Genomic DNA, 15,732 nt, shown 5'->3' on the forward strand with positions numbered 1-15,732 from the left:
CTTCTGTGAATTTGTCAGGCTACTTTATGAACCATTGCCTACTTCTGCAATGTAGCAAAGAATTCCACCACTTCCCTACATGCACTGTGAAGAATCAGCTCTTTATTCTCCTGTTGTCACCTAACTTCTTTCATTATGACATGCAAGGACTATTGAAAAACAGTGGATACTCTTCACTTTCTTCATGGCCTTGTGATTCTGCTGACGTAGGTTATGTTGGCTTCTACATGAATCTTTTCCAGACTGAAGAGTCCCGGTCCATTTTGTTGCCCTGTAGAAGGAAAGCTGTTTTGTACTCCATCATCACTGTGATCTTAATGAAGTTCTCTCTCTTAACTGATACTTCTTGTATTAGATTAATTTGGGGATTGTTATTGCATGCTGAGCTCATTCTTGTGACTTTTGTGAATGGTAGTAGTTGGGTCAGAGCCCATTGCTTTGTAAGGTAAGTTGGGTTGGTTCTGCTGCCCCCTCACCATGTGATGCGATTCACATTGATCTGTATAGAGCCTTATCTCGTGTTATCACACGGCTGCACAGTGCTGAGAGTTCCACCTGCAGCTACCCAGCAAACCTGGTTGCTTTGTTTTTCACCCCTTCCTCTAGGTAACTTATTTAGAAGGTTGAGTCGTTTGCCAATATGGGAAAGCTGTCTGTCTGGCGTCCACTCTTAACTCTTGATACTGGGCAGCCACTGTGGCGGTACCTCACAAGGCTTGACAGCTGGCTAGAGGAGAGGGATCTGGAATGGAAGTCCTGTTACCTGTTTTTATTGCTGCCAGCTGGCTGGATGTTTACAGTGCATATAGTGTTGTAGAAGTTAAAGTGAATGGTTACAGAATTTGGAGATCAGCAGAGGAAAAAGGGTATAAGGAAAAGATTTGGAGGTGGTTTGGGGGGACAACTCCTTTATTGGAGGGAATGAGAAATTTCTTATTACTGAAAAAATGTATATTGAACTGTTGTATGTTAATAAGGAATGATGATCTTTGAGAAATGACAAACACAAGATTTTCTTTTGATAAAGAAGAACATGGAACCAAGGTCTGATCATGTCCTCCCTCACACCCCAGTCACAAAGTTATTTCTGTGGATTTAACTCTACAAGGCAAAGGAGGACTCAGCCTGAGTCTGTGAAAACCTAACATGTTAGTGCACAAAAGCAGGTGTTGCTGACACCTCATTGTGTTTAAAAATAAAGTAAGAACCAAATAAAAGGCAGGTAGGTATGGGTTTTGAAAGCTTTATGTGGACATGAAGATTTTGGGCTGTTTTCAACTTTTATATTTTTGCTCTTCCGTGCAAAAGAATATGAACAGTTACGTTCAAGGGGCTACAGCTTCAGCTTGCCATCTGTTTCACTGCAAGCAGGCATAGTACAAAGATAACATAACTAAAGAAACAAATTTTTAACCTTAACGTTGGCTGGGTTTTGCACCAGCTCCGTGGTGCAATGCACATGCTTACGCATGGGGCATGCACATTCCAACCACCTGTACTGAAAGTGAAATACTTTCATGATGATAACATTGAACTAAGGGGAGGCCAAGGAAGGGGATGAGGAAGCATCATCCAGTTAAAAATCATTACAGATGTGTCCAAAATGTTCTATATATAAGATGTTCTGTATTACTGCTACATGTTTTGTAATTTAGAGTATTGTGACCTTAATATTTTTTCCCCAAAGCATGAAATATAGGGTTTTTTTTGTTTATTTGATGTAAACTTCTCAGTCTTTTGTGCATATTCAAATAGAAAATAACTAATTTTCTTTGTATAGGTTATAAAGCAGCTAAATGGAGTCTGAGCAGTTGTTTCATAGAGGCTACTATCGAAACAGCTACAACAGTATAACTAGCGCAAGCAGCGATGAGGAGCTTTTAGATGGAGCAGGTGTAATTATGGACTTTCAGACCTCTGAAGATGACAATCTCTTGGATGGTGATGCATCAATTGGTAAGTTAATGTTAATTTCCACTTAAAAGTTTCTCGGTGTTGTATTTTTCTGGTTTTGTGGGGTTTTTTGTTTTGGGGTTTTCTGTGGGGGGTTGTTTAATAAACAAAACCAACCTTTTTTTCATAACTAATTAATGTTTCTCTTTAGTTAATCTGCCTTTCAGAGGGATCCTTTAAACCTGAAAGTGGCTGGATATTTTTCTGTGTGCTTGGCCAACAGTTACATTGTATGGGATGACTTCTGATACCAGGCAGATATTAACTTATTTCTGGCAACTGGCAAGTTTGCTGTCAAGTAGGGGAAGGCTGGGTATTCTGCAGCTACCTGGTCTGTCTTTGCTGCAGCAGGGTTTTGGAAGTCTTACTGTCTTCAATATTTCTTTGAGGCAGAAATTAACAGTCTCTTTTTAATCATTACTGCTAGAGATAAATCTGTTTCTGCTTGATTCAGAGAGGCATAAACCTCCTAAGTAGGGGTGTTAGAAGTAACAGAAAACAGCATATGATTTGAACTTTTGACTAGGTGAAATGTTGCAAAGAAAGGTTGTTATTTTGAGCACTGAGAAACACACTGAAGTAATACAAACAAGAAAGAACTGGGAAGCTCTTCCTTCCTCTCATTTTTTAATTTATAAGCAGTTAATTGAGTGAAAGTGTTAACATTCTCTTAGCAATGGTCGAAGAGGGGAGCAGAAGAAGGGAAAGTAATTTCTGCTTAAGATAGTAAACTTGATTAAATATATACTCTTGTCACTTCCTCTTAGTTTGTTTAAAATCAAAGTCAGTCTCATGGGTTTTCTTTTTTTACCATCCTTTCCTCCCCCGTTAACATTTAGTTGTCTTATGTCCATGCAGAGTCTCTTCCTTCATGCATCTTCCCTTTGCCGCACTTAGCAATTGGATGCTGGCATTTTACTAGATAGTTGTGTTGTATCGTTATAAGCATCCTTCTCATCTGTATTCCTTCCATCTAATTACATCTGTCTTGAATGTGCAGTTATTTAACTCTTGCACCAATGCAGGTGTCAAGAGCCAGAACACCTTCAATCTACATGAAAATTCCTTCTGCAAAATTACTTAGAGAACACCAGCTTGATGAAGTCAAGCACTTGGTAGTTAGGAAATTATTAAGTGAACAGCTGGCTTCCATGTGTAATATATTTTTTTCTGAATATCTGGCACTTTTAATAAAATGAGTGCCTTGCTTGTCCAATGTAATATTTGCAACCTGCACTGAAAGTCTGAAGCTACTCTGGTTATTGTTTGGATAAATCCTCACCATCATTTCAAGCTTTACAGGGAAATAAGTTTGCAATAAAAGAAGTGGTTTACAGAGCCAGCATTCTGCCTCTTACTTGTTGTGAAATTAGATGCATAAATTGAGTTTAAACAGATGAGTTCGTTGTTTTGTTTGCACTGTCAAAGGCAATGCTAATTGCTGCACGTGCCCACAGCCCCTCTCTCATAATGCTGAAGCATTAGAATGTGCATTAGAGCTTAAAACTAATGTATTTTCTTTCCTGGAGTTGAATTTTTTGGTAATGGTGCGTCTGCTTGCCACAATTCTGGTCACTTGGTAAGAAGCAGCAATGGTAATAACCACTACTATTTAAGTGAATGGTGATTTATGTGTCTCTATGCATGCAAAATATTTTCTTGTACAGTAAATCGTAGCAAATAGCAGTAGATCAAAATCTGGTGTAAATTTTCATTTCCAGGTGGTAAGAACGTACTTCCAAAGAAGTTATAAATAAACTTACATGCAGGAGGTGAACATCTGTGTTTCTTGTTCCTTAGGTCTCCAAATGTGTAAGGTGGTTTTTCTTGTGTGTTTTTAAGTCAGCAAATCTCATTGACAAGACCAAACAAGCACTTTTTTGCTGGACTGCATGTGCCCTTTTTGTAGTCCTTTGTTACTTAGCATCAACTGTTTGGTTTGTTTGTTTTGTGTTATTGTTATTTAAAAACTGTTATCCTTACCTGTTTTTGTTGTGCTGAGTCTAAGTACAGCTGAATTCACCACATAGAATCTATTCCACTTCCTGAGGAAGGGCAGAACCATCCCAGGAGCTGGAAGATCCCTTGTTTCTCCACACTGCAAGCCCTCCAGAGCATGATGTGAATGCAGAGGCCTTAGGTCTAGCTCTGTACTTGAGCTGGTGAACCCTGCCAAAATGGGGAGACCTATTTAAATATACCGTTTGTGTTGTAGGTCTGTAGGGCTGGAAGAATTTAGAAACTTGGTTTCTTAGCAACATGAACAAAATGGCAATAATGTATCTGTACTCAAAGTGATGGTGGAAATAAAGTGGTTAAATTGAAAGCTGCATAGCTGTAGAATGTAAGCTTGAACTACAAATGAGCACAGACATGAATTTATCCAATCCGAATAAGCTGCTATGGACAATAGAGTGTTCATCATAATTATGCAGCTTATGTAATGAAATATAAAATTACAAAGTTCTAAAAATCAAGACCATGCAGTGAGGAGAAAATGAAGGATCAAGAAATTTTTTTTTCCTCCTTTTTTTGGCTAATGAAAACTGAACCATAAACTACACATGTATTATGCAGATAAAAAACTAACAATATGGAATTTCTAAAATAATTGTAGTCTTTCCCCTTCATTCAGAGGGCAGTAAGTTAATGGAAGAAGTCTGCTCATTTCAGTAGGCTTGATAAATCCCTTGGTTGTCGAGAACAGTGATTCTATAAAGCCGGCATGGTGCAACCATTCACATTACCACTCATACTTAAGCACTTAACCGGGGTGTACAAAGCCATTGAGGCTGTTATTCAATGGTGAATATGCCTTGTGTTGAAAGCATGTGAAAATTGGATTATATTGGAAAAGAATACTAGTGATACATGGTACTTGTCTCATTTGGGAAAATCTTTTATATCATATGAGACTAAACAAGTGAATGTTAACTGGAACCTGTCTTCAGAAAGTCACCTAGAATGTTAGGTGTCTTTAATATGTGGTTCACAGAATGTTAGGGATTGGAAGGGACCTCGAAAGATCATCTAGTCCAATCCCCCTGCCGGAGCAGGAACACCTAGATGAGGCTACACAGGAAGGCGTCCAGGCGGGTTTTGAATGTCTCCAGAGTAGGAGACTCCACAGCCCCCCTGGGCGGCCGGTTCCAGTGTTCTGATACCCTCACTGAGAAGAATTTTCTTCTCAAATTTAAGTGGAACCGCTTGTGTTCCAGTTTAAACCCATTACCCCTTGTCTACCATTGGCTGTCACCGAGAAGAGCCTGGCTCCATCCTCATGACACTCACCCTTTATATATTTGTAGACATTAATAAGGTCACCCCTCAGTCTCCTCCAAGCTAAAGAGACACAGCTCCCCCAGCCTTTCCTCATAAGGGAGATGCTCCATTCCCTCAGTTATCTTTGTTGCCCTGTGCTGGACTCTCTGTAGCAGTTCCCTGTCCTTGTTGAACTGAGGGGCCCAGAACTGGACACAATATTCCAGGTGTGGTCTCGCCAGGGCAGAGTAGAGGGGAAGGAGAACCTCTCTTGACCTACTAATACATACTTGACCCTTCTAATACATCCCAGGATGCCATTGGCCTTCCTGGCCACAAGGGCACAGTGGCTCATGGTCATCCTGCTGTCCACCAAGAGCCCCAGGTCCTTTTCCCCTACACTGCTCTCTAATAGGTCATTCCCCAACTTATACTGGAACCTGGGGTTGTTCCTGCCCAGATGCAATACTCTACATTTGCCCTTGTTATATTTCATTAAATTTTTCCCTGCCCAACTCTCCAGCCTGTCCAGGTCTCGCTGGATGGCAGCACAGCCTTCTGGCGTGTCAGCCACTCCTCCCAGCTTGGTGTCATCAGCAAACTTGCTGATAGTACACTCTATTCCCTTGTCCAAATCATTGATGAATATATTGAATAATACAAGCCCCAGTACTGACCATTGAGGCACTCCGCTAGATACAGGCCTCCAACTAGTCTCTGCTCCATTGACCATGACTCTCTGGCTTCTTTCCTTCAGCCAGTTCACAGTCCATCTCACTACCTGATCATCCAGACTGCACTCCCTCAGTTTAGCTGTAAGGATGCTGTGGGAAACTGTGTCAAATACCTTACTGAAGTCAAGGTAGACCACATCCACCCTCCTGCCATCATCCATCCACCTAGTTATGACCTCAAAAAAGTCAGTGAGGTTGGTCAAGCATGACTTCCCCTTGGTGAAGCCATGTTGACTGCCCCTAATGACCCCCTTATTCTTTATATGCCTTGAGATGGCACCAAGGATAGGCTGTCCCATCAGTTTCTCAGGAATGGAGTTGAGGCTAACCGGGCTATAGTTATCTGGGTCCTCCTTCCTGTCCTTTTTGAAGGCTGGAGTTACATTTGCCTTCCTCCAGTCCTCAGGCAACTCTCCTGTTTCCCATTGATAGACATTTGTCTTTTTAGTGTCACCTGATCTGCAATTCGGATGATTTTTGTATATTTCTACATGGAGGATTAACCATTATGTTAAAAACAATGCAGTACAATGATCTTGTTTCTCTTTAACACCATCTGAGACCATGTATTTTACCTAATCCTTCACTGTGTCATCTGATAAGAATACAGAAACTGTGAAGATGTAGTATTACATAAATATGAATGTATAGTAATTATAGCATATATGTAGTATATAATATGTCTGTTATGCTGCCCAGTAGCTGTTTTTTTTGCATAAATTTTAGACTTTTAGTGATAGCATTATGGAAAACAAGTAGGTATAGTGAAATTGTAAATTCTTTGATCGTAGTGTGTTTTAACATGCTAAATAATTAAATTGCTATGCATGCGGAGGCTTGGATGGCTTGCACCAAAGCCCTGCCTAGAAGGGATATTGTCTGTCAACTTGGGTCAAAACTCGTTTTTGTTGCTTATCAAAACTAATTTCTTTGTAGTTCTGAAGTTAGTGGTTTTCCTTGATAAACTGCTGTGTAATGAGAATTACAGTGACATTATGCTGATAACAGAAGTATCTGCCTTTTTGTAGGGAGGATGTCTTAACTAATGCTTGTACATGTAATGTATTTCCATGGGTGCAATCTGCGGAGATCATTTTCATCATGACTTTCTGTATTTATTTTTAGACTGTATACTCTGTTTCTTGCAAGGTCAGGTTAAACACATTACACTTACCATTGAGAAGCTATAAATTATTTAATAATGAAGTCATACAAGCTAATATATACTGGTTTAAATGTTATAGGAAGAGATCTATACTGTTTAGAGAATAGTTCATTGTTTTCCATCACTTTAATAGGGGAAAAAAAAAAAGAATTATTTCTGAACAGAAGTGAAATCTCCTAAATTGAAATATATTATCAGATTCATATTTTAACTGGAGAATGTGAATGAGAAGATGAAATGTCTGATCTATTCTTTTTCTCTCAACATTGGCTTGCCTTGCCTTGCCTTGCCTTGCCTTGCCTGTCTCTGAAGTTTGAGAGAGACACAATTTCTGGCTACTGGCTGGGTTTGAAGGGTATAACAAGTCTCTTCCAAAGTTCAGACTTTCACCTTTTATGACCCAGGGTTAGCCAGCTAGCAAGGTGAAATGGAGAGGTCTCCATAATTGTACTCAGAATTGAGAGTTGTTTATATGATGTAAGAGGGGACTGCATCAGTTTTCACTTTTCAATTTAAGTGCAGGGCAAGTTTAGCAGAAGGTAGATTTCTGTAATGTTGTCAGACTGCAAATTTTTCGAGGCACTGACTGAAATCAGATGATTAAACCTTATTTGCAGGAAAAATGCTTTGCAAACAAATGATCTCACTGGTGTTTATGTCTCAAGGTACTTTGATCTTTCTGTGGGAGTCTGAGTCCTGAATGAGCTTCATGTTCTTTTCAATAGTTATAGTGATTCCTGCTGCAGTTGAAGGAGCTTGGTTGCTTATATTGTGACTTCAGTGTGGAGACAGTTTACAGTCTGGCATATGGTGTTAACAGAAAATTGGCAAAAGTTAACCTTAATATGACAACCTGTAAACTGGTAATTCAAAAGCTGCTGCTACAGCTACTATCTCCCCACAGTGATAGCAGCACCACTGAAAAAAAGAATATGCCAACAGGTCATGATGTAAAACACTGCGGCTCTCCTATACTGTCCTTACCCATGAGTGGGAGTCCTTTGCCTAAAGTGAGGCTAAAATTATTAATTTCCAACACCCTAAAGACCAATATAAAAAATGTGATACAGTAAACTAATGTTATGACATTATTTGAGGAATAGAATGTAATTTTCAGCAAGTGCAGGTTCTTCTGTACAATCCAGAAATTCATACCACATCAGAGGTTAATTGTTCAAGCAAGATCTAGACATAATTATGTTTTCCAACAACTTGTGAACGTCTTTTCACGTTTGCTTGTTTGTATTTAAATATTGCAGTTCATAAAGAAAAGAAAGGATGCAAAGGAAAGAATAAAATAACTTATTTGCTGCCTAAAGAACTCCAGTTCCTGTTATATTTTTTATGCGTGGAAGTTGTATTAACAGGTGTACTTCCTCTTGTCCATGGCTGATATAAAGAAGGCTCTTCAGTGTCATTTTGCACCATTGGCATTGTTTGTGTTTTCCGTGAATGTGGTATAAAACTGACATGACCGAACAGTCCTTATGACAGTTTGACATATCTCTTTCCTAAGTTACATACAACCTATTTTCCAAGTTAGCAATATTTGCATTAAAGGGCTCATTGTTCTTCTTGTGGAGGGAATATATTTGCTTTCAAATTATGTCATACAATTGAAGCATGAGATGACTTGCTGTGATTACAACACCAAGCATGAGGCACAGCTAGTTTATTGTGAGTAGTTAAATTGTCAGTAACTGGTTATCATTTACTTTTTTCTTTTGGATTGTGGTTAGAATTGTAGACATTTTGCCTGTGCTCCATGCTACTAATGCAGGTGAACACAAGATATCTGACAGTACAGAACAATGTTTCTTTTGTTTTTGTTTTTTTTTTTTTTTCCTCCTCATTAGTAATGCGTGAAGATAATTTTGTCCATCTATCTGTAACACAGGTTGTTATACATTATGTTTACATGGGTAACTGGGCTAATTAACAAAGTTCTTCCGTCAAGGATTTCAGACTTCTGGCAGAAAATGAAAAAATTGACTGGAAGATTCTGAGGTTAAGGTTCAAAAAAATGTTTTCTCTTTAGTTACTGGATGTCATTATTGAATGAATTGCAGGTGTTTGAAATTTCTTTTGCATCTTACGTGTTTATCGTGACGGTGATTTTCTTGAACTCTGATCTGTTGTGTGTGTGTGTTTTGGTTTTTTTTTGTTTGTTTGTTTGGTTTGGTTTTTTGTTTGTTTTTTGTTTTTTTAACGTAATTATTGTCCAAAATGAAAAATCACTTGTTGTTTTAGTTGAACAACCTGTAACAGTGTTTAGAGTGTTAGTCTGTGCCTTTAGAATTGGATTGTTGTGGCACGAGACTTCCTAAGGGATGGAAATTATGGCAGTTTGTGTGTGTGTGTATGTAAAGTTCTAGTAATGAATTCCTCACAGATGCCAAGGTCAGTTCTTTGAAGCCTTGTTTATAGGATATGAGAATTGTATTGGTTTTAGAACTTAACCCTCCCTACAGTCCTTGAATAGTCTTGTCAGTTTTCCTTGCCAAAGTTGTATTTACAAAATTAGGTTTCATCATCTTCCAAAGCACACAAGCATATGCATTTCTAGCCTGTTACGCTGGAAGAAGATAAATCATAATACTAGTAACTCATTCTTTCTGTCTTTCAGATATTATATAATCTTGTTGTTTTCCTTCTGCAGCTCTGCTGAAGAACTCACAGCACAGTGGCTTTGTTAACAGATGCTGCTGAGGCAGTTATTTCTGACTTGACAGCCCGGTAGAGTGCTATCAGATGTGTGTCCTCCTCCCAGGCATGCTCTATGAATAGTGTAAGGAGAAGGAATGAAAACAGGAAATGTGATGGCAGATATGCAGGAACAAGAGTCTGAAGCATGCAATAGTCTAATATGACCATAAAGTCTTTAAGTACTAAATAAATAATCATAATCACAGCATTAATAATACTGTTTCATTTATTCACTTTGCCTTTGATTTGTTCTCTCAAGTCAGCCAAAGGAGGCAGATAGGATTTTAACCACATCGATGTCAGGCTGCACTCTTGCTTTCTAACTTTGAGAATATTCTTGCTTACCAGCTAAGAAATAAATTTTAACGTGAAAGCATTTCATCTGCTCAGAATGAACAGAAATCTTCTTCTGGAAGAGGATATTGTGATGTTCCTGAAATGCAAGAACAGCTTTATGGGGTGAAACCACAAATCCACACAGCTCAGCATCCTGTCTCTGACAAGAGTCAAAAGTTAGTGCCCACGGAAGTTCATCTCAGTACTTGTACAGTGGTTTTCAATGGCTGAGGGCTTCTCTCAGTTGAGTGGTGGGTTTAGAGTTTTAGTCTTCATCAGTGGATTCCTTTTTCATGGTCCTTAGCACCCACACTATCCTTTGGGAAGCTCTAACAGCTTAGCTACGCCTTATGTGAAGAACCACTTCATTTATTGTGAACCTCAATCCAGGTATAAATACTGCTAAGAACAGCTCTAACTGCCAGTCTTGCCTAGGCTGACACTGGCCTATGCAGTAGCATGGACTGACACATGGACTTCTTTGTCCCTCACCCTTGTACAGCATAAATGCTCTTTTTTTTTTTTCTTGATATTGCAGCTGTGAAAATTCTTTCTGCTGATACATAGGGGCTTAAGAGGTTATTATTAGCTTATTGAAATGAAACTGCTGTTGGTACAAAAAGGTTTGCTATGAAAGTAGGACAGGGTGACCTGAAACTAGGGTGTCTTGGTTGTCTTGCCCAATACACATACTCCGATAAGGCCTGTCATGCATTGGCCATATGCAGGTAGAAACTAATGGCGGTCAGCAGATGGACAGCATGGTGCTGTAGCTGTGGAAGGCTTCTCAGTGGAGAAAGGGAAGAATCATGGTTTAAAAACCCAAGGTTTCCACCAAAAAGAACTGCATCAAAGCAGTAATTTAATTATAGCAAATCAGTTAGTAGGTAAATTTGTTAATCACTAGTGTGAGGTATCAAACTGTTTATAGCTTATGTTTTGCTATAACTGTATAGTCATTTGCTATACAACGTATAGTCATTAACAAAAATTTCTTGTTCTCCTTGTCATTTGTTGTTTTCTTGATCCTGAAAACCAATAACTATCTTAAGAGCTCTTTCATTACAATAGACAGCAAGAATTTTATTTCCATTGCTGCTTATTTCTTTCCCTCAGTTGTCTCTTTTCCAGGTTAAGGACTTCTTGTTTGCTCAGTTGGACCTTGCAGCTATCCCATGCTTTGAATCCTTTTTAGTGCCCCTTTCTGAACCTTTTCTGTTATCTGTAACTTAAAAGAGGGAACAGAACTTCACATAGCATTTGGCATGTCATGGAAATACCATGTCATGAAGTAGCAAGTCTTATTTTGACCACTACTAAGTATTGAGCTCATAGTTTCATGGAATTCAAATATGCCTGGCATAGAATAGCATTATGTATTAACAACATGCAAAATTGCTGTTGGCACTATGTTCACACAGTTTATGTATGTATGGAGAAGATGTAATATTCTTGAAGACAAGAAGTAAGCTTAATATATATGGCACATCTAGAGAGGAATACATGTTGGTGCTGTAATTTCATCCCAGTGTAAGTTGGAAATAGTGGCAAAAAATAACCCTAAAACTGAATAAGGGAAATCTAACAGATAAAGCCTATTTCCTTAAATGCATTTACGTAAGAGGGAAAACCAAATGATCTTTGTAGCAGAACTTTGGCTAGTCCTAGAAAAGGGAGAAGTAAACTTTAGGAAAGCTGCTAAGTAAGCCAGGATTGCTTCCTGCTAAGAAAGCAAAATTGTTTTGTTGATGAGTTATAATTACGGTTTTAGCATATTGGAGTTGTGAGGAGAGGACATGTCTGCAAAGGTAAAAATGCAGTAGGACTTTTTCTTAGGAAAAGCCTACCCTGTAAAGAACAGAAAAATGATAGAAAGTTAAGAGGTACCTACAGAATCAGAGAAAGCAACTTGTTTGCAGAACATAGTCTGTTTTTCTTTCAAAGTCCTTATTGCATTATTAGTACAGTAGAATTAGATATTTTTAATGTCAGTATAAAGCTAACTAATTACAAAAAAAAAAAAGAACCCCACTTCTCTCAGCTGATAGCTATATGTAGTTTTTTGATGTAAAGGGTTTTCTTCCAGTGTTTGGCTATAGATGAAGAAGTATGATGGACAAGCCCAGAAAGAAGTGAAAAGACAATTGAAGAGAGTAGTCTTGCTTTAAGTGTTTTGGGCCAAGGTGTCAAAACAGTCTTTAGGGACCAAACACTCGGGGTTTTTCCACTTTATTTTGGTCATGTTGCATCATGATTTCATTATTTCCCCTTTTTTCTGTTTATTTTTTTTCCTGTCCTAAAGTTTTACATGGCAGTAGGGAACCTTTATTCATATTTCACTGATTCGCAGTGAAGGTTCAGCTACCCTGGGGGGAAGTCAGTCTCAAAATTGATTACACAATGTGCTTATAGCTATATGACCTGTTCTACGGCATTCTGTTTGCTGGTTGAGTTTGACTTAAATTACCATCTTCCGTGTCTGGACAGTGAATCAAAGCACCCTTGGAAGTTACACAATACTGTAGAAGCATAATTGAGGAACATGTGGTTGGCCAGTGAAGAAACAAGCTTATTAGGTTAGATCCTGGAATCAAGTGTTCTCTGCTGGGTGAAATGATTGCAAGCAAAATTAAGGAACTAATTTGTGGGAAACAAATTATATTGAAAAAAACCCAGTGATTTAGAAGCTGGGTTTTTTTCTGTATAATAAAACACAAATAGAGGAAATATTATTGTGTATCGCTGCTGAGCACATTCCTCTGGGCTTTTTGACTCCTGTTTTATATAAACCCCATCTGCCTTGAACTACTCAACAGCATGTTATAATTTTTTCTTCTGCTTTTACATTTGGTCTGAAATTTTTCATATTGTTGTCTATCTGCCTCAGTGAGGCTTTTGATGAGGTGGCAATGGAAACACCTTAATGGAGCCTTCTGCATATCACAGCATTAGCTTGATACAGAGCTGGGAGCCTTTTGCTACCACCACTGTGATCAAGCATGGAGTTCTATATAATGCTAATGAATGAATGAATGAAGTTTGGGACTCTTTAATTTAAGATTAATATAATATAATTTTACTGTGTATTAATTTGAAGCTATGAATAACTGAACTAATGGAAGTTTATTTTTTTTTCTTTTTCTTTGTTTTAATCACATCTTTGAGTTATTTCATTCTGGACTGTGTCTGGGTACCAGAACTGAGAGAAGCGTGTTTGAAAAAAAACAAAAAAGCTGTATAATTCTATGCAGAATGAACAAAAGTTAGACTGAAGGGGCTGTAAGATCAGTAAACTGAAGCACATTAAGTATAAGTCAAGCTGGTAGAGGGATTAGACCTGGTTTTAATTAGGCCTCATAGATTGAGAAAAGAAGAAATTGGAAAAAAAGACAGGGTAATAAAGCTGGAAAGAAAAGAATGGAAGGAAGAGAAATTGGACACAGTAGGTTTTAAGACATTTTGTGTATTTTTTTGGGTAGCCTGTTGTAAATGGATGCTTTCATGCCCAGCCTTCAGTTTAGGATGTGTACGAGTTAAATGGTTGGAGATGGCAGCCGCTTTGAGGAGTGCTCTATTATGTAGCATTTTTCAAGAGAAAATTACATCCTGGCTCTGCTGAAGGAAAGGCTTTAGTTTTGAATAATAATAGGAAAGAAAATGACAGTGAAGAGTCACCAAAATGTTCTGCATCAGTCACACTAACTTTTGTCATTATCAGACATATTTTTGGCATCTCTTGTTACTTTAATGAAATCATTCAGCTTCCTCAGTCTTAAATTTGGAGTTTTATAAAAGACATGATTTTTTAATTTTCATGATCTGATGCAATGAAATTACATATTCTATCACCAAAATAAACCAAATATTTGAGGGAATTGAGAGATTGTTTGGTTTATATATAACAAGATATCTGGTTATCTCCCTTTAACCTAGTTTACCTTTTAATATGAAATGGTGGAGTAGTGCTTTGGAATTAAGGTCCTCCATCCAACCTCCAGTAAGCAGGCTGTCATGGCTCTGTGACACTGCTCTTCTTTTCACTGGCCTTGTTTTGTCACCACAAAACACCTTTACCTGGGTGCATCTGATTTGTCTAACTTCTCACTTGTTTTTGTATTTTCAGATATTTTAATGTTTGTTCTCTCTCCCTAAAAGGGAAAAGGTGTGGAGGGAGGATTAAGATATCTTTCTTCATTCTCAGTATTCATTAAATGTGTCATCCATATACATTGTGATATTTATAGAACAATGGACTTAGAACCCTTTTCTGCAAAGATAAATGCATCTAAGGAAGGGTTAACCACAGCGTGTGCCAGCTGAGAACAATGGGAGCACTCAGATGTGTGAAGTTACTTGGACATGGAGGATTTCTGGGATTGAGGCCTTAGTCTGTAATTACTGTGATGAAATCTTAAAAGGAAGCTGCTGTACTAACCTGCTGTTTACATATAAGCTGTTCTGTGTACTGAACTGGCCATTTTAAAGGGTTCTCAGTCACTGAAAAATAAGGCTATTGTAAAACTAAGTTTAGGCCTTGCAACAATATTATGAACATAATATTGGGTACTCCCTAATGCCCCAAGTACTTAGTTAGCTAGAGACACTATTTCACTAACTACAGTGTTGGAATTTGTTGAACTTCACAACAAAAATAACTGACATTCTGTTCTGAATATAAAATTACCAGTCAGACACTATTTCAAACCAGGTAGAAAAAGAGTAATTTGGAAAGATGAAATTGTAGACTTCTAAATATTAAAAAAGACTGGCTTAACTTGGTCAGGTTAGCATGCATAGAATCTTTCTCTTGCTTAAAAAACCCATACTTTTCATTGTATTATAGGAAGGGGAATACACACAGTAGTAGTGGTTATGAACAATGAGAACACAAGCTGCTGGTAATTGAGAAGGGAAAATGACTCTTCTGCTTTTTAAGAGTAGACAAAGAAAGGACTGTATTGGGCAGCCAGTCTACAAGTGACCTTGGTAGAGCTGCTGCAATTAAAATTAGGTAGACTTGAAATACTATGTAGCAAATGAGAAGTTGTATTTGATTTACACTGCAGACTTGGTGCCATTTATTTTCTATCTTTATCTAAAGTTTATAAAAAGTGTCCTCCAACTAGTTATACCCTTTATCTTTTCAAACTTGGACTGAATATTAGAAATGTGTAGAAATTTTTCCATGTGCCTTAGTACAGTGAACAAGTTTAGGCCAATAAATTAGCCATTTATTTGCTGTGACTGATTTTTATTAGCCGTTCTGAGACATTCCAGGCCTTTGGTAACCACATCAAACTCTTAAACTAGTGATGATCTTCCAGACTCTGTTAAGTCCTTTATATCCTTTATTTCATATTCTATCAAATATGAAGTCTTCTATTATCAACATAAAATAAATGCACTAACAGTTCATTCTGTAATAATTCTTTCTTCAGGTTACAAAGATTGTTGTTGTATTTCTTCCTGCTGTGAATGACTTTTTCTTTAGAGCCTTACAATAAGATTACAGACTCTTTCCAGGCGCTGTTGAGGTAAGGAGTTGAGAATTGTCAGGGATTTCTGTTTTACTTCTAC

The 15,732-nt window shown here is 37.9% G+C and overlaps 1 protein-coding gene across 3 annotated transcripts in view; it reads left to right on the top strand.

Annotated features, from left to right (window-relative positions):
• Positions 1 to 15,732, top strand: part of CLCN3 (chloride voltage-gated channel 3) — a 73,092-nt gene that overhangs the window by 13,866 nt on the left and 43,494 nt on the right. For all 3 annotated transcript variants that reach the window (XM_082051828.1, XM_082051827.1, XM_082051830.1), the window contains one exon: positions 1,781 to 1,956. In XM_082051828.1, coding sequence (XP_081907954.1) covers positions 1,797 to 1,956 — 160 coding nt within the window. In that variant the 5' untranslated portion in view covers positions 1,781 to 1,796. The remainder of the gene's footprint in view (positions 1 to 1,780; positions 1,957 to 15,732) is intronic.

Source organism: Streptopelia decaocto (genome assembly GCF_964273445.1).
Source record: "Streptopelia decaocto genome assembly, chromosome: 4".
Taxonomy (NCBI): Eukaryota; Metazoa; Chordata; class Aves; order Columbiformes; family Columbidae; genus Streptopelia; species Streptopelia decaocto.